General features: G+C 39.7%; 1 protein-coding gene across 2 annotated transcripts in view; it reads right to left on the bottom strand.

Moving 5' to 3' along the window:
* SH3BGR (SH3 domain binding glutamate rich protein) overlaps positions 1 to 25,273 on the bottom strand; it is a 29,079-nt gene extending 3,806 nt beyond the window's left edge. For both annotated transcript variants that reach the window (XM_056328794.1, XM_056328793.1), the window contains exons 1-5: positions 25,144 to 25,273; positions 19,341 to 19,526; positions 12,327 to 12,407; positions 5,071 to 5,184; positions 553 to 582 (exon numbers count right to left, since the gene is read on the bottom strand). In XM_056328794.1, the coding sequence (XP_056184769.1) occupies positions 553 to 582; positions 5,071 to 5,184; positions 12,327 to 12,407; positions 19,341 to 19,526; positions 25,144 to 25,188 (456 nt within the window). In that variant the 5' untranslated portion in view covers positions 25,189 to 25,273. The remainder of the gene's footprint in view (positions 1 to 552; positions 583 to 5,070; positions 5,185 to 12,326; positions 12,408 to 19,340; positions 19,527 to 25,143) is intronic.
* Between the last annotated feature and the right edge of the window lie 754 nt (positions 25,274 to 26,027).

The raw sequence follows: 26,027 nt of genomic DNA, 5'->3' as shown, positions 1-26,027 counted from the left end.
GGAAGTCGGAAGATGTGAATGTGTCCTCTTATTAATTGCAGGTTTGTAGTGGAAAATAGCCTAAAGTAATCATTAGTTTTACTGGGAACACTGAAGAAATGCCTGCAATGCTGGGCAAAGCCGAAAAGTGCATAAGGATTTGCACCTGGGTCTTACAAAATCTGGCAAGGAAAATACTTCCTTTATAGGCAGAATGGCCTAAATTTTCAGAATGCCTCTTTCACACTCACAACACTGAAAATGTAACCAGCATGGTGTCAGTTAGAGATTGTCAAAAGGTATAGTTGTCTTGTGAGTCCTTGGCAAACTTTACTAAAGAATCTGTGAAAGAGAATTTCTCTTCCATTGAGTTTTTAATGATTAAAGGCCTATCTTTGTTCCTAAAAAATAAGACTATGGTACAACCAACAAGTATACGTAGCAGAATATAATACTAGTATATTTAGTTTCATGGATAATAATTTACTAACTTCTGAGTGAAGCAATGAGACTGAAGAGAAATTAAAAGCACACAAACAAAAGATGGAAACAAAACATTCAAATATACTATACCCCTGTGGCTGCATGTTCTTCCTTGCTTTCCTACATAAAAGGTACAAAAGAAAATGTTTAAAAGATAGATCAAGGAAAGAATACTAGAGGTCATACAGGCAAAATACAGCAGAAATTAAACATTGAATTTATGAAAATAGTGTGGAATTCAGTGGATTTATTTTGAGATAACGTCATCCACATTAACTCACAAAGCACATTTAAGCTTTACTTTGAAAAAGAGCTATAAAAGCATTAAATACAGCTCCCTTTCTGTTATTTCAAATCAAATCTGCCTCATTGACAAGTAAAGCATTAGAGCTGGGGTTTTGTTTGCTTTTTCAGATAGATTTGGGGTTTTTTGGTAATTAGCTGGTCTGCAAAATGAAAGATAAATCAGAATTATACAGAGTTATATCTATGTTATATATCATCACTCAGAATCTGGCTTGCAATTCTGTTAACTGTTGTAGGCTGGAACAGATGCCTTGGCTCAACAGTACTGGGGAATAAGAAATAATACAAGCTGGTTTTAAACTGTAGATTGAGCAAAAGTGATGAAGAAAGAGAGATAAAAGCAAAAAAATATACATGTACAGTGAATAGAATTTAATGCTAGATACCAAGCTGGTTATTGGAGAGAAGAGCTAATCTTACACAAAATCCCAAGGAAAAAGGGCAATTGGGATAGTACTATGCAAAAGGCATGAGTAGTTGATAAAGTTTGCATAGAATGAGTTGAGATAAGGAAGGGAGCTGCAGTGCCAGGATTTATATATGGTCTGGGGAATTGCTGAAAGAGGATACAGACTTGCATTATGATATGATTTTTGAACATGTTTCTAAAATAATTCTGCCCTGAAGCGAGCCTAATCTGTACTGCAAACTGATTTAACTGGGACACCACTTAAAACATATTCTAATGTGCAAGCTAAAATCTAAAGGAAACATTATTACCATCACATCTACTGACCAGCAGAGCCCTTGCCATGCCATGTGCATAGGAGGTCACAGTCTTTTCCTCAAAAAAACTCAAAAAGAAATGGACAGGCAAAGCAAGAAAAAGGGACAATATATCCAAACAAAATGGTTCCTCAATCTTCTCCATCAGAGGATGTGGATTAGAAAGTAAAAAAAAAAAGATTAAGAAGAAGTAAAGGATAAGCTTGATGAAGTGATTAGGAAAGGAAAGCATGCAACAGGTTTAAGGTGAAAAAAATAAATCCTAAAGAAATCCTAGGGCAGTTGTTCCTTGGTGACCCAGGCTGAAAGCCGTTCCTGTTACTTACTACTTGATCTGTGTGAATGAGGGGCTGGAGCTGCTGAAGCCTAGGCGATCTAACGTGAGGTGTGTGAAGAAGAACCTGTCACACTGTGCATTTATCCCTGCCACTTACAGAAGACTGTTTCTGACTTAAGAGTTTTGGTTTTTTAGAGGGTTGGCATCTCTCACTGGTTTCTCAGGGTCATACCAGCCTGAGACAAAAAGCCATTTTCTGGACTCCTGATATCTCCCAGCAAGTGCAGCAGAAGCAGTAGGGGAAGGCTGCAGCCCCCACACAGACCCACACTGATCATCAGATGCCATTCCTGCATTGGAGGAGCCTTCTGAAACATGGGACCCTCCATGCAGCTCCACAGCTGAGACAGTCGCAATTTATTTTGTTATCTATCTTATGCTCATCAGCAAAGACTGAGATACCTTTACCTCACTAACACTCTTCCAGAATTTTTCCATAGCACTGGCATTTCTCCTGCAAAGTCACTGGAGAAAAGCCAGCTGAGTTATACCCTGCATGAGAGAGTCAGTTTTAAGCTGGTTTGAAACTGAGTGCTACATAAGGCCAAAATGCCACTACTAGTTTCCTACTGGTATATTAATTCAGAAGCAGAACATACAACTGCAGTGTTTAAATTACGGCATTTTTATTTGAGGGTTTGTCAAAAGAGTAAGTTGAGTCTCCAAAAGGGACCTGCCTAGTGTTCTAAAGATGCAGCTGTCCAGCTGCAAAACAGAGCAGGCCACTGAGGGAAAGATCACCCTTTCAGAACTCAGTATACAGAGACCAGCTTTTAATAAGCTAGAAGAAAAAAAAGACATGGGTGGGGAAAGCACACAGAAAACATCTATTCAGTGTGGTCAAGCAGTCAAACAAGATGAGCTGGGCGCAGAATGACAGGAAGAGTGGGAAATACTGAAAATGCTGTGTTGATACTACACATATCCTTCAGGACCTAACATCCAATGGAGATACTCCAATGACAATCTGACAGTCTAAATCTACTTAACTTCATAAAAATCTAGCCAGGTAAGGAAATGTTATTCTAGCCTTCTTTTATAAAGGTAAAATGAGATACAGAGACAAAAGGTAGAATTCATCTCACTGTAGCAGCCTCAAAGGACACTTGTCCTCTCTGTGCTGTTTGTAGTGAATGAGAATACCAGAATTTCTACAGAATGATTCATGCTATCCCAACAGAAGTGATAATTGGGATGAACTGTGGCAAGGCAGACAGATGCCACATCACTGACACGATTTGTCCTAGGTGACATGGAAAGTAGGTGGTAGAATAGGGTGGAAAGTGGTTTTTGTGTACCCCTGGCACAAGCCCCTGGTACCTTGCTGCCTGTAGTGGTGAGTATCCTTTCTACAAATTAGTGAGATGGGAACAGAAGCAGTGCTTTCCGCCCCTCCCCCCCCCCCCCCCCAGGAGCTAATATATACCTGGCATGATGAAAGTGGATATCAGTTAGACAATTTCAGGAAGACTTTTCGTCCTCCTTATGTAAGACCATATAAGAACATTTCAGCACTGCCAAGACCATGCAGGTGAAAGCAGAGGATTTGTAAGACTAACCATATTTTATGCCCTCATAGCCACAGAAAGATCTGTTCAAACACACTGTCTTGCCTGGTGCTCTCTCCTCTGCCACTCCCCTCCCTGTAAAACTGAAGAAGAATATATTTTCCACCTACAGCTCCAATCCATTCTGTGAGAAACAGAGCAAGGTTCTTGTTGTATAGGAGTGGTACTGCATTATGTCATTATGAAACCTCTCATACACAGCTGCTTGACAGATTGGCAGACATGTTCCAGCATTCTGTTCTCATTTGAAAAAACATTAGAGTAGACTGTCAGCCAGAATGGCAAGTAATCTAATCCTGCCAGGGGATGCACTGCAGTTTTATGCTGGGCTTCTCTTAAGAGCTGAGGAAAAAGGTATTTGACGGCACTTGCAAGGTGGCTGAAATTCAGAGAAACATGAAAACTGCTTGGATATAATTTAAGGAGAAATTTCAGTGCCCACTGAGGACTGTTGCTCTTCATCACCATTTTGAAATTTTAAATGAGACTTCCCAGTGCCTGAGACTTTCATGAGGCTGTGTAAAGGGTGCTTTTCCAGCCTAATGATGACTGGCTCAGTCATTGTTATAAAGGGTAATCAGGAAAGGCTTACAGTGAGGAGTAGCTAGATGGAAGAAAAAAAAAACCAACTACATTTGTTTTGGTCTTTAGTAAAAGAGAAGATGCATTTGTGACAGATATCCCACTAGGACCATCTGATCTCCAAACCAAAAAAAAAACCCTGACAATTTTAAGTGCTTGATCCAGGTCTGCCTCCCTGGGAAGAGAGTCACCTGACACTGCAACATCAAAATAAACCCATCCGTAAATGCCAAACTCCCAGAGCAGCAAGAGAAATAAAGCATCTGGATCCCTGATTTGCAGACACCAGATGCATTTCTGCTTAGTCTCTACTAGGTCTAGAACCTGGCCGGTAACATAAGCACCCCAATGAGGAAGGCACCTGCACACAACAGAATAGTCCCTCTTTGCAGGATCCATCTACCTTTCCACCATAAGTACTTTCTGATGTTAGCTAACTGCAGGATATTATATTAGGGAGTTGAAGGAACTCAGAATGCTTCTTCCAAGAATATTTACTACTGCAGTTTGAGATCTGCTCATGTGACTAATATCAGACCTTCATGCAGGCAGAAAGGATAACAACGGTCTCCATTTCTGCACTATCCAGAGGCTGCTGCCTAGAGAAACTGTCTTCTTCGGCCTGGAGAAGACACTGTCAGATTTGGCTTGCTGCTACAGCAGTCAATGCTGGTACATGACACAGACTTTAACAACTAGATTTACGAGCACTGCAGATGCTGGCCATTGATAGCAGCAAATTTTTCCACACAGATAGGACTCAGATGCCTACTCCTAAATTATTCTACATAACTAGAGTCTGGTTGCAAATAAGCATTCAAAAAAAAAAGCTTATGGCAACAAGTGACAGAAGGAAACTGTTAAATAAAGACAAATGCTGTTATTCCAGATTCAGAGCAAAGTTCCCTGACTTTTATCCAGGTTTCAGATCACCATGATGGCAAAGAAAATGCATCCAAAAGACAAACAGGACCCCTCTGCAATCAGTCTTTCCACCCTGAGGCACAATAGGAGGGCCTGTGGGTTTATGTTTCATGAGCTTAGCACAGACAAAACCCTCATACCATGAAGGGAAAAAGGAAGAATTACCTGTTCATCTTCTGATGGTGACTGAGCAGACTGAGCCTCTTCATGAGTCCCTTCATCTGCCTTGTCTTCTGTGTGTGCCTCAGTTTCATCCGTGGCATCAGACTTTTCAGATTCCTGGCAGCAAAAAAATCATTGTTAGCTTCAGGGCACATAACCAACAAATAATTTCTATAAAACTCTTTATAGTCTGGGGAGGTATTTTTTTCTAATTCAGTACTCAAATGAAAATATACCCTTTTGGACATATTTCTTTGAAAGGAACACTTGTTGGCATGCTGCTCTGTCAGTAAAACCACAGGTAAAACATGAATTCAAGCACTTCCTCTTCAGAGCATAATAGATTTTCTAACTTTTCTGTGAAAACTTTAATAGACACCAATGCTCACCCTGATGGCACATTCTAGCTTCAGAAAAAAAAGCACCAGCTTTGCATTCCAATTAAACTTCATCAAGAAGCTACAGGAAAACGGAAGTAATAAAGGATTCAATGTATTGCCTCTTAATTTGCTCGTTTAAAACCATCAGGAAACTGTTCCTCAGTTCACACACCAATTTATCACATCTATTTATTCCAGCACCATGAACAAGCACCTACTAGAAGACTTTTTAAGTTCTGTTGTACTTTCAGCTAAGTAGCTGTGAAAGGTCACACTGGATCACAGACAGTGTCAGATAAAAGGACACCTGTATGGCCTCAAGTGGAACAACAGAAATAGGATGAAATGCAATAGCATGAAGTGCAAAGTCACATTATTTGGGACAGGTAGTACTGGGACAGAGATTAGAAACAGATGTTTCTGCTGCACTTCAGGAGCTTGTTAGTTGACAATCATCAAAGAAGAAAAAGATGGATGTATTTAAATAAACACAGAAAAAATGAGCCACGAATGTGATGCAATAGTGAAAGAGGCAATAAATATGATTCTCAGATGTATGAGGTAAGATACAGCTGGTGGAGCTGAAAGTGAATATTAATGTCATCGTATAAGGCCAAGGCAAAACCTCTTCTGGATCACTCTACCATTCCAGTCACTCAGACTCAAGAAAAATAAATTCAGACTGGAACAGGTGCAGAGCAGGGCTACAGGAATATTTGAGGGAGTGGAGAGCCTGTCTTATGAAAGGGTGACAAAAAAAGCTTCATTACTTTAATCTATTGAAAGTAATGCTGTGAGGGGATATGATGGCTCTTTAAAAATAGATCAGAGTAAACATCAGGGAGGGATAGGATAAGGAAAAGCACAGAGGTAGATGCAAAATGAGTACAAACCAGGTGTAAATAAAAATTCTAATCATCAGCAGTGTGAAATTTTGGACGAGGTTTCAAGTAGAGGAGGAAAAGGATCTAATTCATAAAAAGGGAATTTGACCACTTCTGAGAGGTGTTATCTGATGTGGTCGCCTCCAGCAACAGAGAATTGGTCTCAGGAGAGGTCCTGTCCTATGTCATCCTAAGTAAGTCATACATGCTTTGGGCAAAACAACATGACCCTGATAGGAAACAGGCTCCCTTCTCATCCCTGTGACCAAGCCCTTAGGACTCATCCACCTGGTCAGTTTGGGGTTTTCTGCTTTTCCATAATTTCATTTGTCTCTACAGTTCAACAAAAGCCCCCAGTCATGATCCCCTGTCCTTTAAGCTTCACAAGTCCTCCTCCAGTGTCCTATTCATATATAATTTCTTCAGCCAGTCTACTTAGCTATGCTAGTGTCACACTTCTGCAGGCAATCTGGCTTTTAGCTCCAGAGCAGACTTGGGTGAGTGCTAACTTAGGGATCTTTGTCCTATGACGTGGTGTGCAATATAAGACATGCCCTCCTGCTGAGATACTCTGCTGGATAGGGACAAAAATGATAAAAACGAGGTAAGGGAAGTTTGGAAGCAGGTATCATGACAGAGTGAAGATGAACAAAATACTTCTGCAGTTTTATCTTTTTCCTGAAACTTCACTGTCCATAAGATCTGGTGCTCTTTTGGCAATTTTCTCCTGAATTATGGAAAATACATTTTATATGTAAGGAGCCTGCAATGAAAAGAGAGTAGGCACATAGTCTCGTACATTCGCTTTCCTCTCCACAGAGGAAAACAGCAACAGCAAAAAAAATCCTATCAGCAGCAAGCATCACCCTCCCTGCAGTCCTTCCCAGCACTGCATTGCCCCTGCCCTCCTGGCAGCAAAAGCCTTTCCAGGGCTGCATGGCAAACTGGAGCAGGAGGCTGATCAAGATTAAAGCTTTAAAAAGAAAAACATTTCTGTCCCACACAATTTGCACACTCCATTACACAGCTGCATGAATGTTTTTGCCAGCATGTGGGGGATGCTTGGGGAGAGGAATGAGCAGCTGGGAGTAAGCAGAAGGAACCAGAGAAAGGAGAAAAGACTAATATTTTTATTTTTTTTTTTAATATTGTCTCATTTCGAGTGCATGTAAAACTGTAGGGTCACTGCACTCTCATACTGGTGGCATTGTTATTAAAAACATTTCTACAGAGACATTTGTTTGGCTTAATTTATTTTTTGCTTTTTCCCAAAAGCTAACAAAATATTTGAATACTGAAGTATGTAGCAACACAGACATACTGAAATTCTCTTGTGTTAATACATTGTTTTCTTAAGCAAATAAATTCCTTATAGATGCTTTCCTTGTAGCAGTAACTAAAATGAAAGGTATAGCATTAATGAAAACCAAATTAGATATTTATTTAGTTATATAGGTTAGAGATTTATTTTTAGCATGTATATTAACATTTCTTTTTTAAATCTATGTACTCAATATTTTTGGCTGATACATAAAACACATAAAGACTGAAGATGGCATTCTAATTAAAATGAATCTATTTTGTAAAACTATCAGAGATGAATCATATACTTACTCAGAGCATAATGCAGAAGAAAAAAGTTGTAACTTAAAGAACTAAACTCTAGAAGCAGTGTGTTATCAGCCAGAACATGCATGCATGCACACACACACAGAGTGCTTGTTAATTATATGCAGAACTGTAATGTTAGGAATATCATCATTATGCTAGCTCTCCATAGAAACACAAAATTTAATTTTTAACTGATTTAAAATGAAGTACCATTTATAAAGATTGGCTGGCAGGTCATTTTCTATTTAAATAAAATGCACATACTGCAAATTTGTAATTCAAAACAGCCTCAGTAGAAGTTTTCAATTAAAAGACTAAAGCTCAACTATCTAAAGATTTTGAGCTATCAAGATTATGGATATTAAAACCAAGAATACTTAGATTAAGGTTTTAATATATACAACATTTGAAAACAGACACTCAGCTCAAGAAACTCAGTTTCACTGAGTTCACAGAGCAATTGCAAACCTAAACGATCTTGCTAGAAGCTACTGGCTCTCTGGAGTTATGGGAAACAGAAGCAACATTCCAAGGCAGTTAATAAATTCCTCAAAAAAACCTGACTGTCCCTAAAAATAAAAAGCAATTAATTACCTGCATTCAAACCTTGCTAAGATACTCAGAAGGTATAGTAATACAGCACACTGTTTGTCATCTTAGTTTAAGTAATAGGCATCTCGTTGACAAAACAATTCACCTGTGCCATTTTAGAAAACAAGCAGTGCAGCTGGAGCTTTTAATGGGCTGTTCACAATTACCAATATTTCAGAGCACTTTCAGGAATATTAAGAACAGTCTCAGACTAAGCATAAAAGTGATGGCGGGGTTAGAAAGAAATATACCCAACTTTGGGGGCAGCTGAGAATGACACACCTGACCCTAAACATACAAACTACATTAATTGTAGCACAATGTACACATGTATGCTATTGGCATATCACTGTTTGTACCACTAATTCCAGATTAAATGGGATCATTCAGAAATCTATCACTAACTTGATTGATCTTTGCCAGGCATAAAGCACAGCTGTCTCCTAAATCCCAGCCTGCTACGAAATATGTTTAGAAGTATTCTAGACCAGGTATTCTAGACCAGGTATTCCTTCAAGTGAGAAGGTATTTCATATTAATAGTCTAAGAACTTATTAACACAAACACGATGCCTGCTTCTTCTCTTAGGCACATAAAACTGTGCTACTCATCCCTGTTAAATGATGCTTTAGAAAAAATTATAACCAGTAATGGGGAGGCAACAGGACAGAGAGGACAATGAAAGCTAATTGACATTTTCTGAAGTGCCAAAAACAAGTATTGATTTCCTGTAACATTACAGAGTTTTATGGCCACATAGCACCCTTTAACGATAAAAATGTATTTGGTATATAGGAAAAAAAAGTGAAGATCTTTGACTCCCACAGTGATCTAAGCAAATAACATTTAGAGCTTTGGCCTTTCCATCAAGATCTGCAGAAGTTCCCATATGCCATCCAGGCATCTAAATACTTTATTGAATACTGTATTGGAACTGAAAGCATGGTGATGGACACAGCAACTAGCCATTTGTTCAGTGGTACCCAACCAGAACCCTTAGCAGAGGTCCAAACACAAGTGGATGCTGGAAGAGGTAGGCACCTGCTTAGAGAGCTGCCCCCCAGCCTGTTTTCTGTCCAGCTTTGATGTTGATTTGCTGTTTCCTACTGAAACAATTACAGCTTTTTCAAAAGTAAGACAAAAATCAGTGTGTAAACACAACTTTGCATGTGATTGCTGCAGATCTGAGAAGGATCTCCTTTATATCTGTGTATTCAGACCTTCTTTACATGTGTCTTAAAAGTCAGTCTGCACCTTGGTGACAACTTTGATGTGTCCTGGACATATCAGACTCACCCTGTAAGAGCAGATCAGCTTACACACTAGGCGCTGGCACCATCAGAGCTCCAATACCTAGCAGTAACAGTTTAATGTAAATGCTGGACAAGTAGGTCTGGCGACAAGTTGTAGTCACCTAATCCACAGGAGTCAGGGCTACAAAAATGAGAATCTGCAGAACTGAAACATGTATTTTGTACTCAGAAGACTGACGTGGCAATGAATTCAACTACAAGTATTTTGTTGGGAAGTTATAATTTGTTGTGGGAGTAGCAAAAGGCTCATCTGCTTGCTCTAGAAAATTGGCCCAAAACAGTCTTGGGTCAGGATCCTAGTGGACTGTGCTGTGAAACCGCATCATGGTCATTAAAGAGCTTCTCTACTGGTGGTGCAATATGAGACAAAAGATGGATGGAAAAGGAAAGAGAATCTTCTGAGGTAAGAGTATAAAACCTGTATGAGCTTCATATTAATCTTTGTAATGTCTCAGTGGGGTAAAAACCCCTAGAAAACAAATGCTGACTGTTTTGTGGTGTTTCTGTGCTTTATACATTGCTTTTTTTATAAATTATCATCATGTTCCAGAAAAAAATACACTTAAATTTAAGAGTGGATTAATAGAAAACCCTGTCATATGTGTCATCATCACCACCTCTTCCACACCTGACATTATTCCAGATTCATGCTGCTGAAAATCAATGTCACAAGCCATCCATTGTACTTCATGCTAAGGTTGAATTGACAGCCTAATGAAAGGAAAGCACAAGCAGTGCAGCAAGGCTATTTGCACGACAAAGCACAGCCAGACTGCGATGCAATTAAGATGCTGAGAAACACCTCTGCAATAAATGCTAAAATACTTGTATATGTCTCCCTCAAATACAGGAACAGATTATAAAAGGACACAATGTAAATATATCTTCCACTCTTTACATGGATTTTTCAGAAACACTTTCTGAACTGAAACAGTCACCACCAATGCAGCAGTTAATCAGCATAAAACATACTTGCTTGCTACCAATAGCGCTAACACTAATCTGCCCAGCTGAATGTACCAAATACATTATTTTCAACATTTACAAAGTTGTCACAAAGTAGAAACTGTAATAGCCTCTGCTGACAGCTGGGAATGAATGAATTCTAAAAAAAATTGTTATTTTGCTTCACAGACACACTATCTAACAGAACTTTGCATGAAGGAGCAGATAATATATGAAGTGGAAAGATGGAAAAATGCAATTTTCTCTATCTGATTCTCCATGTATCTTTTATAATGATTATAATATGTAATACCTGCAGTCCTTTAAGCCTTTCATGGCTTTGTGGATGTTAATTAAATGGATTCTCACAAGACCCTTGTGAGGTAGGCAAGTAATTTCTATTTCCCTTGGTGGGAAATGGAACAGCTAAAGCAGAAAGTTTAAACCACTTGCTTCTTATCACACAGGGATTCAGTGTCGAAGCCATTTATAGCAACTGTGGCTCTCCCTGGGTATCTCTTAATCTGTAGCTCTCAAAGCACTTAGCAAAGGCTCCTTTTTATCTCTGCTTTTACCAAGGATGAAAACCAGAGACATTTATAACTGTGTTTCACTCGAAGTTGCTACACAGTTGGCAGCAGAGTTGGACCAGAAATCAGATCTCATGCTCCAGGGCAGTTCTTCATCCAGGTCACCACAATGCAGCAGAGTTCTATCACTCTGGCTCATGACTCTCTTGATTAATTTCTTTTGTTGAATCATCCACATTAAAGATGGCCACATTTTATTATCATCTAACAGGATCTCAGGATAAGAGATGTGATGCTTTCAGTTATAAAACTCATTAGAAGTCTCTGATAAACATATAACACATTGCTTTCTATAAAAAGAAAAAAAAGAGGACAAAAAAAAGAAATATCTTTTTTCTTTTGCAAGAGATATATTGGAACATATATACAAAATACAAAAATACAAAATACAGTGGATGGAGAACAATGGGTAGACTTCCCGAAGGGACTTCATGAAGTCCTGGGTGAGACTTTAAGTTACCTCCTCAAGGCAGAGGGATCAAACCCCACAGTGCCAGTCTGCATGCAACACAGAGAACAGAACGGGTCCACAGCACAGCCCCTCTGTTGGTAGCCAGTATAAACCCTGTTTGCTCGAGGTTTGATGCAGTCCAGGGGGAAGCGAAGGTTTCTTGTAATTAACACAACCTATAAATTGCATTAGGAAATTCTGCATAATTTAAAAGCTGAACATGCTAAAATACTTCTTTGTGTCAACAATAACAAAAAAAAAATCATCAGCTGGAGGCACGGTAACAAGCCTGCAGTGAAAGAAGGGAAGAGAGAAGTATTTTCTAGTATTTACTGAACCAGCCACTTTTTTTTCCCCTTAAGAACACTTTGCTGCACCAGCATCTGATGTAATGCTTGTCACTGCCCCTTATTTAACATGCTGAGTCACTGCCCATCTTTATCTTTTATTAAAATGAAATAAATGGCCCCCATTGGAAGAACAGAAGTGCATACCTTTGTACCTGGAGGAGGAGCAAGACCCAGGAATGAATAAATAATATTTTCTTCTTTAGCAGAGAAAAAGGATTCAAAATCCTAAAAAAGAAACAAACAACAGAGACTTGGTAACAAAATTCAAACAAAAAACACAGGAGGAAGAGACTAGCCCAGGCAAATCTTTCTTATATTGATGAGAATGACCATGCATTTGTACAAGCACCTGCATTATTAAAGCCCAAGGAAGAAAACTCAGATAAAGGGAGTTTCACACTGACTAGCAAAATGAACAAATGGTCAAATGTCTCCAGAGACTTACACTTTAATTATACCATGTCTATGTCAGAATCAGATAAAATTAAGCATCTCATTTTAATGGGCCTCATCTGTACACATCAAAGCAAAGCTATTCCCATTTAAATGTTAAAATAAAACTTGCTGTGAGTAAGAACACAAAATAGATCTTCAGAACCCTTGGACAGCTTTATGGCAAATAAAAGGCAACAGTCAATGTAATAGCACAAGTGAAATGATAATGAAGAAACAGTTAATTTGAAAGAAGAGCACTCTGGTTAGAAAATGCAATTACTTTTTACACTTAGTAAAGGATTGTGTTGTTCCCTCTGACATATATGTACCAGCCAAAATATCTTGTCCACATGTGAACTGAAGTTATACATCGTTACATTAAATGCCCGTTTTCTCTTCAGTGCTAATATGACTGAACAGATGTGAGGAATGGCTCCTAACCTACCATCTAGAACTAGCATGGCCCTCACTGTATTCACCTGTACAACTTCCCTATCAATTAAGGAAGCTCTGCTATCACTAATTTGTTGCTGGGAAGTTCATGATTTACATCTTACACAGGTAAAAATCAACAGGTATTTAAGATCTCAGCAGAAACTCTGGTCATAAGTGACTGGCCCACAATCACACAGCGGCTCTGTGTAGAACAGGTGGCTGAATGCATGTCTGCTGAGTCCTAGACTATCGTCTTGACTGTGTTATCATCCTCCCTCTCATCCTAAACAACTCCAAAAATAGAAGCCTGTAAATAATAAAGTGCTGAGTCATCCTTGAGACTGGGTTGTAAAGCTGGGTTAGGACCTGAGTTGTTTTATTGGACCGTTTTCCTATTTTCAGAGAATAAATCATTGACCAAGAGTAATCCTAGGGAAAGGATGGAGTGGATGGCTTAGAAGTCACCTTAATATCAGACTTAATTAAGTCTGATAATCAGACTAATTAAGACTGGAATCAATGACATTTCAGTCCATTTTGGAAGAGGTAACATAGCTTAACAGGCAGGATAAATGACAGCCCATTTCACTGATTTATCCAAGGGACACATGGGCTTTCACACAGACCCGGCTACAGGCTGCAGGAACTGCCCAGTCTGGGAGAAGCCCCAGAGCACATTTTGCCCTGACCAGGCAGAATACCTGCTGCAGCTCCAGACCACCCATTTCTCAAACCATGCCTTTGCTGTTTTCATGTTGCTGTGGGGTTCTCCTTCCTACCTAACCCAGGTCTGCCCTAAGTATTTAAGAAAGCCATTGTCTGAAGTCTAACCCATAAACTTAGGATCAATACAACAAACAAGAACACAAGGGTTTTCTGCAATTTGAAGGACTGGGTTTGATGTGAACCTTTGACAGGCCATATAAACACAGGAAACTTGTACCCTCCTGTATATCACACACTTACAAAACAGCCTAAGCAAACTATGGCACATGTCAATAGCTGGGAAATAAAGAGAAGACTGTAACAAGGAAAGGCCATAAAGTGGACTTCATATTTTATACGTCTCCTTAGTTCCTTTCCAGAGGAAAAGCAGAAGATGGCAAGTGTACTAAAAATCTCCAGAGACACATAGACTTGTAGATAACCAGACCTGAGGGCACAAGCAAGACATGTGAGTGACCAGATGAACTCCTTATCAGAAGACGATACAACCTTCTATCATATCAGGTACCCCATGGCAACTGGTAGTATACAATGACATCCACAGTAAATGTGGTATCTCACAGTAAATGGAAGGTAACTTGCTTACACTGAGGAGCAAGTTATTATGTATTTAGCATGGGGTAAAAGCATGACTACAGTGATTACTAAATACTTTTTGTATTGTATATTTCCACTCTTAGTTTTCTAATGGTGACTTGTTCACATCTTCATTCATTGAATAACCAAAGATAACTGTTCCCAAGGCAGGCAGCAAGAAAAATGAGCAGTAATTATTTAGTTCAGGTAGGCAATAATATTATATCTGTAAGATAAGACATAAATGGTATAGGTGGAGGGTAGTGGTGTCATTTGTCTTTGGAACTAGTCTTTGAAAATACAGTGAAATGTATTTTAAAAAAATACTCCATGAGTTTTTCTTCATGATATGAGTACATATTCACATATACACTCTACACTACCGTCCTTTGAATGAGCACTGTGGAAACACCAGGCAGAAAACAGAAAACTCCAACTGGACATCAGCAGAAAGTTCCATGAGTGGTACAGTACCAGGTCAAAGCACGCAGAGAGGGCATGGAAATGCCATCCTTGGAGCCTTTTGAAACTCAGAGGCCAAAGCCCCACACAACTTAAGTTAACTTTAAAGCTATCCCTGCTCTGAGCAGCAGGCTGGACTACATATCTCCAGAGGTCCCCATTATTTTTGTGTATTTGACTTAAGCAGTTATATGAAGCATCAAATAAAAGTTGTACCTAGTAATTCAGAGATTTTTGAAGAAAGTATGTACATGGGCATTTTAGTCTATGGAATTTAGTTTACAGAGGAAAGCATAGATTTCAGCTTACAGAGAAAACTAGTTTATATTCCATTTCTTTCTCAGTTTTCTTGGGTTTTTTTGTTAAGCAAAAGCAAAGACAAGAGCAACAGAGAACTCAATATATTTAGAAAGTGACAAAGATGCAGATGTATGTCTAGACATGAGCAAAGAAGCAGCTTAAGAAAAAGATTGAGTAAGAACATAATTGCCAACACTGATGGATTAGAATGGATACTTGAAATTGGTGCTATAGCCAGGCATACAAAATGAATCCATTTCTAATCTGTTTCTTCAAGTGGCAATACAAAAGATCTTAAAGAAAACTGAGATTCAAGCTATTTATAAGACAGTCTTAAACTTCTCTGACCTCACAGAAAAGCTGCTTACAGTTGCTGTATTTTCATAAATGCATCTGTAAGAAACCTCCATTTTACAGTGCAAATTAGGAAGTGAAGAACCTTTTCAGGGTCAGCCAGAAGATGCAGATACTTTTATGTACCAGCTGAAAGGCAGATCAGCAACAGGACTGCATTTACTTGCTCATTATGTCAGTCTATTCCAGCACTAAAAGGAAGCCTCATCACCTGTCCCCAGCATCTCCTCTTTCCTTACCCCCACCCCAAAAATTTCACTGAACTGCAGAAGAGGAGATTGGAGACATCAGAGGACCATTTATCCAAGGCCAGAACCACTACACTATTCCTGATAGGTGTTTCTCCGGATAATGAGACAATCTCCTGAAAACTACATAATTTTTTTCTGATGTCTGACTTAAACTTCCATTGCTGCATTTTTTGTTCTTTACATCTTGTCCCACCTCCAGTGGGTGTGATGCAAAACATATTTTACAAAATACTAGAACCACAGGATAATTCAGGTGGGAAGAGACCTCAGGAGACCATCTAGTCCAACCTCCTGCTCAAAGGGTCAATACTGAATTCAGACCAATAATCATAGAACCATAGAATGGTCTGGGTTGGAAGAGACCTTAAAGATCACCTAGTTTCAACCCCCCTGCCATGGGCAGGGAAACCTTTCACTAGGCCGGGTTGCTCAGAGGCCCATCCAGTCTGGCCTTGAACACCTCCAGGGATGGGGCATCCACAGCTTCTCTGGGCAACCTGTGCCAGTGCCTCACCACCCTCACAGTAAAGAATTTCCTCCTAATATCTAATCTAAATCCACCCTTTTTTTAAAGCCACTCCCCCTTGTCCTATTGCAACAGGGCCTTGTAGAAAGTCCCTCTCCAGCTTTCTTGTAGGCCCTCTTTAGGCACTGGAAGGCTGATACAAGCCTTCTCTCTCCAGGCTAAACAACCCCAATTCTCTCGGCCCATCTTCACAGGAAAGGTGCTCCAGTCCCTTAATCACATTTGTGGCCCTCCTCTGGACTTGCCCCAACAGGTCCATGCCCTCCTTTTGTTGGGGGCACCAGAGCTGAACTTTGCTGCAGCCCTTAAAATATTTGAAGGTTATCATGTCTCTCTCCAAATCCCTCTTTCTCTGAGGAAGGAAAACTTTTATCTTGAATTTTCATCTCTAAGACCAGTGCCCCAAGGCCAGCATGCCATTAATGAGTATACACATGCACATGTGTGAAAGGCAACCAAACATACAGGACAATCAACACAAAGAGAGGTGAGGGAAGAAAGTGATCTCAGAAAGGAGAATGAGCAGAAATGAAATGTAACAAGTTTGACCTAAACCCAAAGGACTACTTGGGAATGAGGAAAGAAGAATAGTGTTAGGAAGGAGAAAGAGAAAAATAAAATGTTTTGCAAAAAAAAAGATGTGTAAAGAGGTGAATTTGTTTGGCATAGCAAAATGAAGATTAACAGAGGATATGATTCCCATTTATAAATACACTGAACTAGAGCTATTTAAGCTAAAGGGTGATTTTGGCATACCTGCAAATGGGGATAAACTGGCTGCATATACCTGGGCTACTAATTCAAAGGTTTCTAGATGCCACAAGACTGAGGCCCTTGAAAACTGTATTAACAAGAACAACATATTTTAAAAGGACTTCCATGAATTCAGGATAATGGAGTCCAGACTCAGACAGACCTTTGCAATTCTCAGCCCCATTTTTAATAAAGTGGCTGAGGACAAAGGAGGTGGGATGCAGGAGAAGAGTTAAGATATATCATGTAAACCTTAAACAGCATAAACAGTTCAGGATTTCAGAATGATGGGCCTGTTAGATCTGCACAGGTTATGCAGGGAAGTAGAATGCAAATCCCCAGCTTTATATTGTAGACATGTCGCAGAAGACATCATATCACTTGGAGGAATTTTGCACCAGTCTGCCAGCCCCTGGCCATGTTCTCAACCAGCTGACATTATCCCACTTCTCACTCACTGTGCAGCTCCCTTAAGACACCTTACCCTGAGGAGAAAGGTAAGGCTCATGTACTGATAGGGATCTCCTTACCATATTTATTTGGAAATAATGATGGTATAAATTAATCTTGGTATGCACCCACTGGGATCATCAGCTATGAGCTTTGAGAGCTGGGTACATTAGAATTCTGGAGACTTTTAGACCAATTTTAAATTTGATTTAGTTTTTAAATCAGTATCTGCAACTGCTTTCTGGACCCCTTCCCACATGGAGATGTCTTTGCAAAGGACTCTTTCTTAAGTTAAATTTATCTCAAGATTTATATTATCTGGCTTCCTGAAATGGCTTCAGACATGGAGTAAAACCTGTATATTTATCGTTTACTGGCAAGGCTGACCAGCTGCAATGCTTTGTAAGGCAATTATTTTTTAATTCACTATATAATCTTCCCAGGCAATATCAGAAATATTTATTGTGACACTGGTTGCCTCAAAATCCAGCATAAGATATATCAAATTATACTTTTTATTGGTGCAGATTGGCCGTAAAAATGCACATGAACTCTAACCTACCAAGTTCTCTTTCAAGATTCCTATGAGAAAATGAGGAAACAATTGCACTCTGTTACTCATACTAGCAACTTTTGTTCTGAGAGCATTGAAGTTAATTCTGAAAACTTAGTGGCATGTAAATCCCTTCTCTCTGAAAACAACCTTTGCAGTAGTTCACACTGGATTTGTGGAGTAACTTAAAACTGGGCTGACTATGTGCTCTGCGTTTCAGAGTACTTTGCAAGTTCATTTCAGTGATCATATCGGAGTACTTTCCAGACTATGTATTTCCAACCAGACTATGAGAAAAAAACTGCCTCAGATATCTCTTTTGAGTCACGATCCTAATATTCATGCTGGTACAGTATTACCTGTCACTGATCTGAACAAACTCTCAAGAGAAATAACCTGTTACAAGCATATACGAAAATACAAAAGTATCTGATAAGCATTACAAATTATGTTATGAAGAGTTGGATATTTATTGAATAAGCAATATAATTTTGATAATTCAAGCCACATACTAGAACTATTGCAGTCAACTATAATTCCTATATATTGGTATAATAATATGGAAAAGAAAGATTTCTGTTCACAGCCCCTGGTGCCTCAGACATCTACTTGACTTCCTAGCAGCCCAGGTAAGCCTGTGTCAAACAAACAAAATATCAACACTCACCATGCAAAATTAACTGGAAGTTCAAGAAGCAAAGTGCAATACAGCTAGAGATAGCAGATCAGCCTTGCTATGAACCCCACTAGTCTTGAGTAGCTTGGTATTGTCAAACCAAATAATTGAGCGTTTACTACTTCATGTGTAGCTGAGCTGTCCTCATAGTCTACATTTGGTTATCCTGAGATATTGTGTGAAGAAGCCATAGTATCATCTAGACAGTACTGCCTTTGCTCTTCAGGAGCTTAAGTAAGAGTGCAGGCAGGCAGCCAACAGTAGGACAACTGGTGAGTGATCTACACAGCAGGATGTAGGAGAATGTGAGAGGAAAACACAGAGCTTCTCACAGATGGCAAACTCCACGCCTTGCAGTGGACTCTGTGTCCTGCTCTGGGCCTCCAGGCTCTGGGGCTGCAAGGGATAATTCATACAGTCTGTTAAGCAGAGTTTCTGCAGTCAATTTTCCCTCTGTGTATATTTTTCTCTTAAAAAAGGAGTAAAATCTTGTTTCATTACTTTTCTGTGCCTAAAAAATGCTTTCTAAGAATTGTTCTTTCAAAGTGGATCTCAAATTATCTGAAGGAGTTTGTTTGACACTTCCTACTAATGGAAAAGAGTCACTTTCTGTGAAAGAAGACTATCTGAATGGTTTTTAAATTTCCAAGCAGCTTCTTACCCCACAGTACCGCTCCTCATTGAAGATCTGTGGAGGAAGAGGAATTCCATTTTGAGGCTTTTTTTCACCTGGGACATTCTCTCTCATCCATTTCCTGTTGTCTTCATCACCTGCTATGTCCATTTGCTGAAAGTCAATCTTGTTGGCCTCTAAAAAGCCCACTACTTCTTGCTGTTTCTTTTTGATCTGGTTAGGAAAGAGGAAAACCAAAATGCCTTCTTTAAAAAGAAAATTGTTTTCTCAAAGCAGTTGTTATTGCAAGCAGAACTAATGAAAGTATGTCAGGTCAGATTCACTACTCCAGTAGCCCCCAAACTTTTTGAAGCTGAGATTCAACACTGCTTCTCAGCATCCAGAGCACTGCCATTACTCCCCACTCTGCACCGCCCAGCTTCCTTCTTTCCTTCCTGGAAGCAGTGATACCTCCATCTCAGAAATGAGGCTCAGCAGGAAGCCTCCTACTCTGCTCCCAGATTTGTGAGTGTGGTGTACAGCTACCTAAACTAATCCTGCCTAAAGTCAGCACAGATCTGAGAATGTACATATTGTCCTCAACATGTAACCGTCTCTTTTTTCCTAAGGATTACATACAACATTTAGCTTTCCATAAGCCACATGTGTCTCTCTGTCCCTGTTCTTTAATGGTAGGCATAATTAAATATGAGTGAAAGCTCAAGGAAAATCCAGTCCAGTTTAACTCCTGTGCTTAAATATTTCCCACATTACAGAATGATGTTCCAGTTGGACCTTGAAGAACATATTAAATAGAAATAGAGCATGTTATACAGAGCTTCTGTGCTGCCTAAAATTCAGTCATGGCCCTTATTCCCTTCGATGCTAGTTCTGTATAGACCTAGGATGCAGGTATACAATATTTAAGGAACTTCTCCATTTTGTATATGTCTAACTTGTCTAAGAGCTGCAAGGCCAAAGTTTATCCCTACAAGTACTGCAGCATTTGAACCAAGCACTGTTTGGACTGATCTGTACAAATTCTCTAAAGCTGCTCTTCAGACACTGACAACTAAATTACTATCTAGCACAACTGCATTCCAGACGTGACTCTCTTCTCCTCCCAGTTATGCTACTCCATGCAGCAAAGCTAGTGTCCTATATAGTCGGTAGCTAGAATGATGTATCTAGGTGATTTTTACATACAAGCCATCATATGATTTGAAACCATGTCTTCCACAAGTCAGACATCTGAACAACCGAATTTAAAGTGACACCAAGCTAGTGTAAATCAGCCTGAGACAGACAAAGAGATGAGAAATAATTCATGGATTATGTACTTCTGTGATCTAATAAATCTGAAAAGCTGAAGTAGAGCGATAGCCTATTATATTGGAAGAATGAATTTTCATGATGAAGGGTAAAATTTCTTTTTATTGTTTGAATAAGGAAGTATCTAGCTATACAGCTATGCTTGCTTATAAAAATAACAAACATAAAATGCTGCACATTGTTATGACAACAACAGAGGTTTCTGGTGAGCTAAAAAAAGTATATCACTTTGAACGGAAACACTAATCCAAAGTCTTCAAAAGCCATGCAGTTGACAGATCTCAAAGGTGTTTATTTATACTCTTCTTTTCACTTTTTAAACAGAGGTCATTTTCTTAATGGATATTTAGCTGCACAGATATTTGCAGAACACGTTCAGGCAGCAGAAAGGATTGTTTGAGGGACACTCCATTGGAGGAAGTGGCAGGATAATGTTTGTATAAATGGTTAATAAAATCTTCATGAGCCAGTACTAAGAGTTTCATCACATGCTCTGAAAGCCAGTGTACTCAAGTGCTGTCAGCTGCAATTTCAGCGTCAGCTTGTCTCTTTGGACACATGCACTGAAGTAGATATGGCTCCTGGAACAGCCAGTGCCCCAGATGGAAAGTGCCCCTCAGGAGGTAATGGAAATTGAGCTATAGATTCTGTGCTCCCTTGCTTATGGCTGTAGCTATAACTTCTAGAACTAAACCTGGATAAAAAATTTTTCTTCAGCTTAAGGTTCATAATGCACAGGAGGCTCAGACAGCACCAGGACTGAAAAAAAATTAGGAGAGGGGTGTGTGAAAAATGAATGCTGAGGAAAAATACAAAGTCACATGCAATTATGCCTGCATAAGGAAAAGGCAAGCTTCCCATGATGATAACAACAATAAACTATGCGGAAGATGTACTGTGTCTTAAGGCTTACAATCACTAGGGTTTAGGCAGAGCAAAAGACTTGGGACACACTCTTAAGCACGAAGCCATAAAGCAAGCCTCTGCCGTGGCTGGCACTAGGTAACTGGGCACCCAAAAGAATCTCTCCAGCAAATGGCACTCAGAGAGGGAAATCTTCCAGGATGTAACAACACAGATGACATGCAAAGGTTTTCCCAGAACGGATGAGATTGCAGGAGCTTGTTTGTGCCCTCACTTGTCTCTGATGGCATGGGAAGAATTCAGATTATTCCCTGGAAAGTGGAGGTGAGCAGGATATTATTTCATCAGTGCCACTTTCCCTTTCAACAAAGTGTAAGTTCCACCATCCCTAGCTGCTAGTCCCTTAAAATAAGAAAAAAAACTTTTAAATAAATATTATCTAGCTGGAGTGTAAGAACTACAGATAATATTAGTTTCACCTGATGCATAATTAAATATTACCATCTATATCCTCACAGTCCAGAGCATTCCTGTTGACCAGCTGCCTATGGCAGAAGCAAATGGTATATAGTCAACATCTTACAGCTAGAGGAACATAAATGTTGTAACACCACATAGACAATCTATTCCTGATAATTATTCTTATTTATCACACTCTAATCTCTGATTTGACTTGAAATTAATTTGAAATTTGAGCTCAGGTTTACATATGGTTAGATTCACAGTCACAGATGACAACTCCCTACTCTGCATTTTAGAGGACATAATTCAAATTGTCTACATTTTCTTCAGCCTTTCTGAGATCTACCAATTTGAAGGTGGGCCAGTTCATAAAATGTCACCAGAAATGCTGGGAACAAAAGGATTTTAGAGGTGCCCTAACCATGAGCAGCAGTAAGCAAGACTTTGGAAGTCTTCCTCTGTGTAAGACATGAACCTCCTTTCTCCCATGGTTCATGGTACCTTAGAACCTTGCAGGACATCGCTCATTTCTAAACACCTCTGTGGCTAGTAACAAAATTATTTTTTTACTGCTTGCTTCAAGCCAAGCACTTAGTACTTCTTAGAGCTATAAATGTCTCTGCTTCTGCTTGCTTAATGAATAGTTCAATATCAGCTAAGTTTAGAGCAGAAAGATAATAAAGCTGAAACTATTTAAAATACATTTCTGAACCACTGAGAGGAAAAATACAAACTGCAGATTTGCTCTAAGAGCCACAGTGAATTATATCATTCAAGTATTTGATCCAGAGCACGAGAATGTTACTGGGTTCACTGCATTCACTTTTCAAAAGTATTTATTAACATGATAACCGGTTGCACTTAGTAGTGTGACTGTGTTGTACATATTTTTATTCTTTACCAATGATCATCTGTTGATTTACGCTAAAGGAGGCTGGGCCATCTTAATTTGAAATTCAAAGTTAACAACATGCATTTGACGGATATCAGCCACATTGAAGAGAGCATCAGTGTGACTACAACAATTTAGACTTCCAATTTAAGCTCTAGGGATTAAATTCATTCTTCTCAGGAAAAGCTGTACATGGCTGATACAAAATTTGTTTGTAACAGGATTTTAGTGATACACTGGGCTTTGTGCTGGCTTTTTGCATGAGTGAGTTTTATTTTATATATACCAAAACTCATTAAAGGTTCATTGAAAGGATACCCTCTATCCATTTTAATCAGTAAATGTGGAAAAGTACTCCAGCTGAACATTGTGTTTACTTGGCATTGCAATTACGTATCAGTAATCTGAACACATGCTGCCTTCTGAGATAGCTGCAGCTATACATACATCCAACACACCAGAACGCAGAAAATACAAAGGCATATTGCTGTGTAAAGATGCCATGCCTGCCCTTCCAATATATGTCTGGCATCTCACTAACAGCTCTTGTAGGCTGCTAACATACAGTGGAGATTGGCATTAATAAACTTAAAACCTATAACAGTTCACTCGCATTAGCTATCTTTCTGAGCAGTAATAAACCACAGTAGCAATGCTTAACAGCTCAAAATGGCTGGATAAAGCTTGCGTGGTGTCAGTCGTATACACGTGCCTTCACTGCATTCCAAGAGGAAAGGAGTTGGTTATAGCTGCTAGCTGGGAGGAGATACAAGGAATGCATATAGCAGAGGAAAGATCTTGGTTCAGCTAGTGCTAAACAAATATGTGACACGCTTAGTTTTAATTGTGTAAGTGATCTCTGAATGTCAACGTTTAATCCAAGCACTTGTACAAGTGCCTTGATGAACTACAGCCCCGGTCCTGTAGATGGGGTGGCAACAGTTTGTGCCTGAGGCACACAGGATGATGATGGCACCAGCACACACTGTCTGCTCTGGGATTTAGTCACAGTCACAACTTTCCTCAGAAAATGGATGAGTAGCAAAGGAGGTAGGGATGACTCTTCTTTGATCAACTGAAGGAGACCAAAACAGGACAAACAGGAGCAAAAAGACCACTGACACACAGCGTGTGGCAATTTATAAAGCTACTTGACCAGTAACTGCTAGATTACAAATTACCAAACCTGTGGTTTTCAACCCCCTCTTCCTTTTTTCACTTGCATCTGAGGTTTCTTATAAAAAAAACAGAGTGCTAAAATGCCAATAGTAAATATAAAGTGCCAGGCTTAGTGAGAGGCTGGTGAGATAAGCTGATGAGAGAACTACAAACATCCTCAGCTGTATTCCAATTTGAATTTTAGTGAGTGACGCCCGGTTCATTTTTTTAGATGGTGGCCCCATGAACAGGGGGTGTTTTTTGGAGCTTTCCAACTCTGGAATCTTCTTAAAGATATGGCATTAATGTCAGAGAGACAGAGATGTAGTTATAGCTATGTGCAAGTACCAGCCAGTTTGTTTAGCCATGTCACTGTGAGTGAGTGACTGCCAAAGGAAACCTGCAATCTGAGCTCATCTGGGAACTGGATATAAAAGGAAACAGTTCTTTCCCGGTTCCCACCTCCCATGGACTTCCAACCTCCCTACTATTCACATGCCCTTCCCTTCAGCTGATACACTGTGCTGACAGCTACAGCAGTAGATCTCAATACTAAAAATCATCAGTATAGCATTTCAAGAGAAACACACATGCACAAAATAAACCAAACACCAACCTAAGGAAAAAAACAAAAAAAAGTTTGCAAAAAGCTATGGAAGGGGATGGGGTGGGGAAGAATTTTTTTCTGTATAACTTGATTCAGCTTACTTTGGCTTCAGGCTCTATCTTAGACAGAGTTCCCCTTTTGCAGAAGCAGTGTTCTGAAGTCTCTTTTAAAAACAAATGCATTCATTTCTACTGTAAACAATCTACCTTAGCTTTCGTGCAAATACAATACCACTTTTTCCTTCTTCAGTGAATATATATTGCATATACTTTTTCAAACAGACATATCTATTAAATGACAGATAACTTGTACGTAAATGTTACAACTGTAGTAAAACCTCGCATGCAAAAAAGCCTGCATTAACAGGAATTCTCTACATCTTGAGGAGCTTTCAATAACAAGGTGGCCAGTGAGGACTAGAAGAAATCCAGTAGGTTTTATTCTCACATGCAAACTCAGACTGTCCTGGGATCTTCTAAGCTAATTTACCAACCTGATCCCAGCAGAAAGAGGAGTATGTTAAATGAGAAACCTACCGCTGTAGACCCCGAAGATGTGGCTACAAATACTTTGATCACCATGTTGACAGTGATGAAAATGAATCAGCAGAGCACCCCTGCTATCCACAAGTCACCACAGTTCCAAGAGGAATCCAAGCGTTCAGCAGCTCCTGGGCTAACCCAGGTCCTAAATGGATGCCCCACTAGCAATCCAGCAGCTTTGGCCTCTCCCCAGGTCCCGGGTTTTCCCACTCCATTGGCTCTTAGGTATTTTGGGACAAGGGGCCAGTAGAGGATTGGTTAGTAAGAAGAGCCATAGCAAGGGGTTTGCACCTGCCCCTGGCCTTATTGCATTAGATTGACAGGGTGGCAGTCCAAAAAAGGCAAAGGAGAGTAGTGCACCAATGAGACTGAGCTGGAGAAATATTTGGGAGAGGGGGAAGGGACAAGTGAGAAGGGAGAAGGGACAGGACGCAGGCAGCTTTGTGCTGGGGGCGATCACAAAGCTGTTGGGTAATGTTTAATGTTGTATGGGCACTGTCACAGCTACCTCCTGCATAACAGGGCTTGCACCCTCTCCCTGACCACAACAAGGAGGCTCTGGAGTTGCAGCTGCAAATTTCACCTTATAAAATGGGATGGAGGAAGGGGAGGGCAAGGGGAGCATAGATGCAGAAGTAATTATAGCAGAGATCATATTGAAATAAGCCTCGGTTACAAACGCTCTCAGCTTTAAAGAATTCAGATCATCATCCACACTGTGGGGCTCAGGGACTTCTCTGATATAAATATGTGTCAGTATACTTCCGAATACTGAGGGAAGGTGATTCAGCTGATTCTATGTATCCAGAAACTGTTGTATTTTCTCCTTTTTGCACCACCAGTGAAAATTGCCAGGGCACAAGCTGTAGGAGGAGGTC

The sequence above is a fragment of the Falco biarmicus genome, chromosome 2 (genome assembly GCF_023638135.1).
Source record: "Falco biarmicus isolate bFalBia1 chromosome 2, bFalBia1.pri, whole genome shotgun sequence".
Taxonomy (NCBI): Eukaryota; Metazoa; Chordata; class Aves; order Falconiformes; family Falconidae; genus Falco; species Falco biarmicus.
Note: the sequence above shows the minus strand (reverse complement) of the source record. Positions and strands in the feature narration are given on the sequence as shown.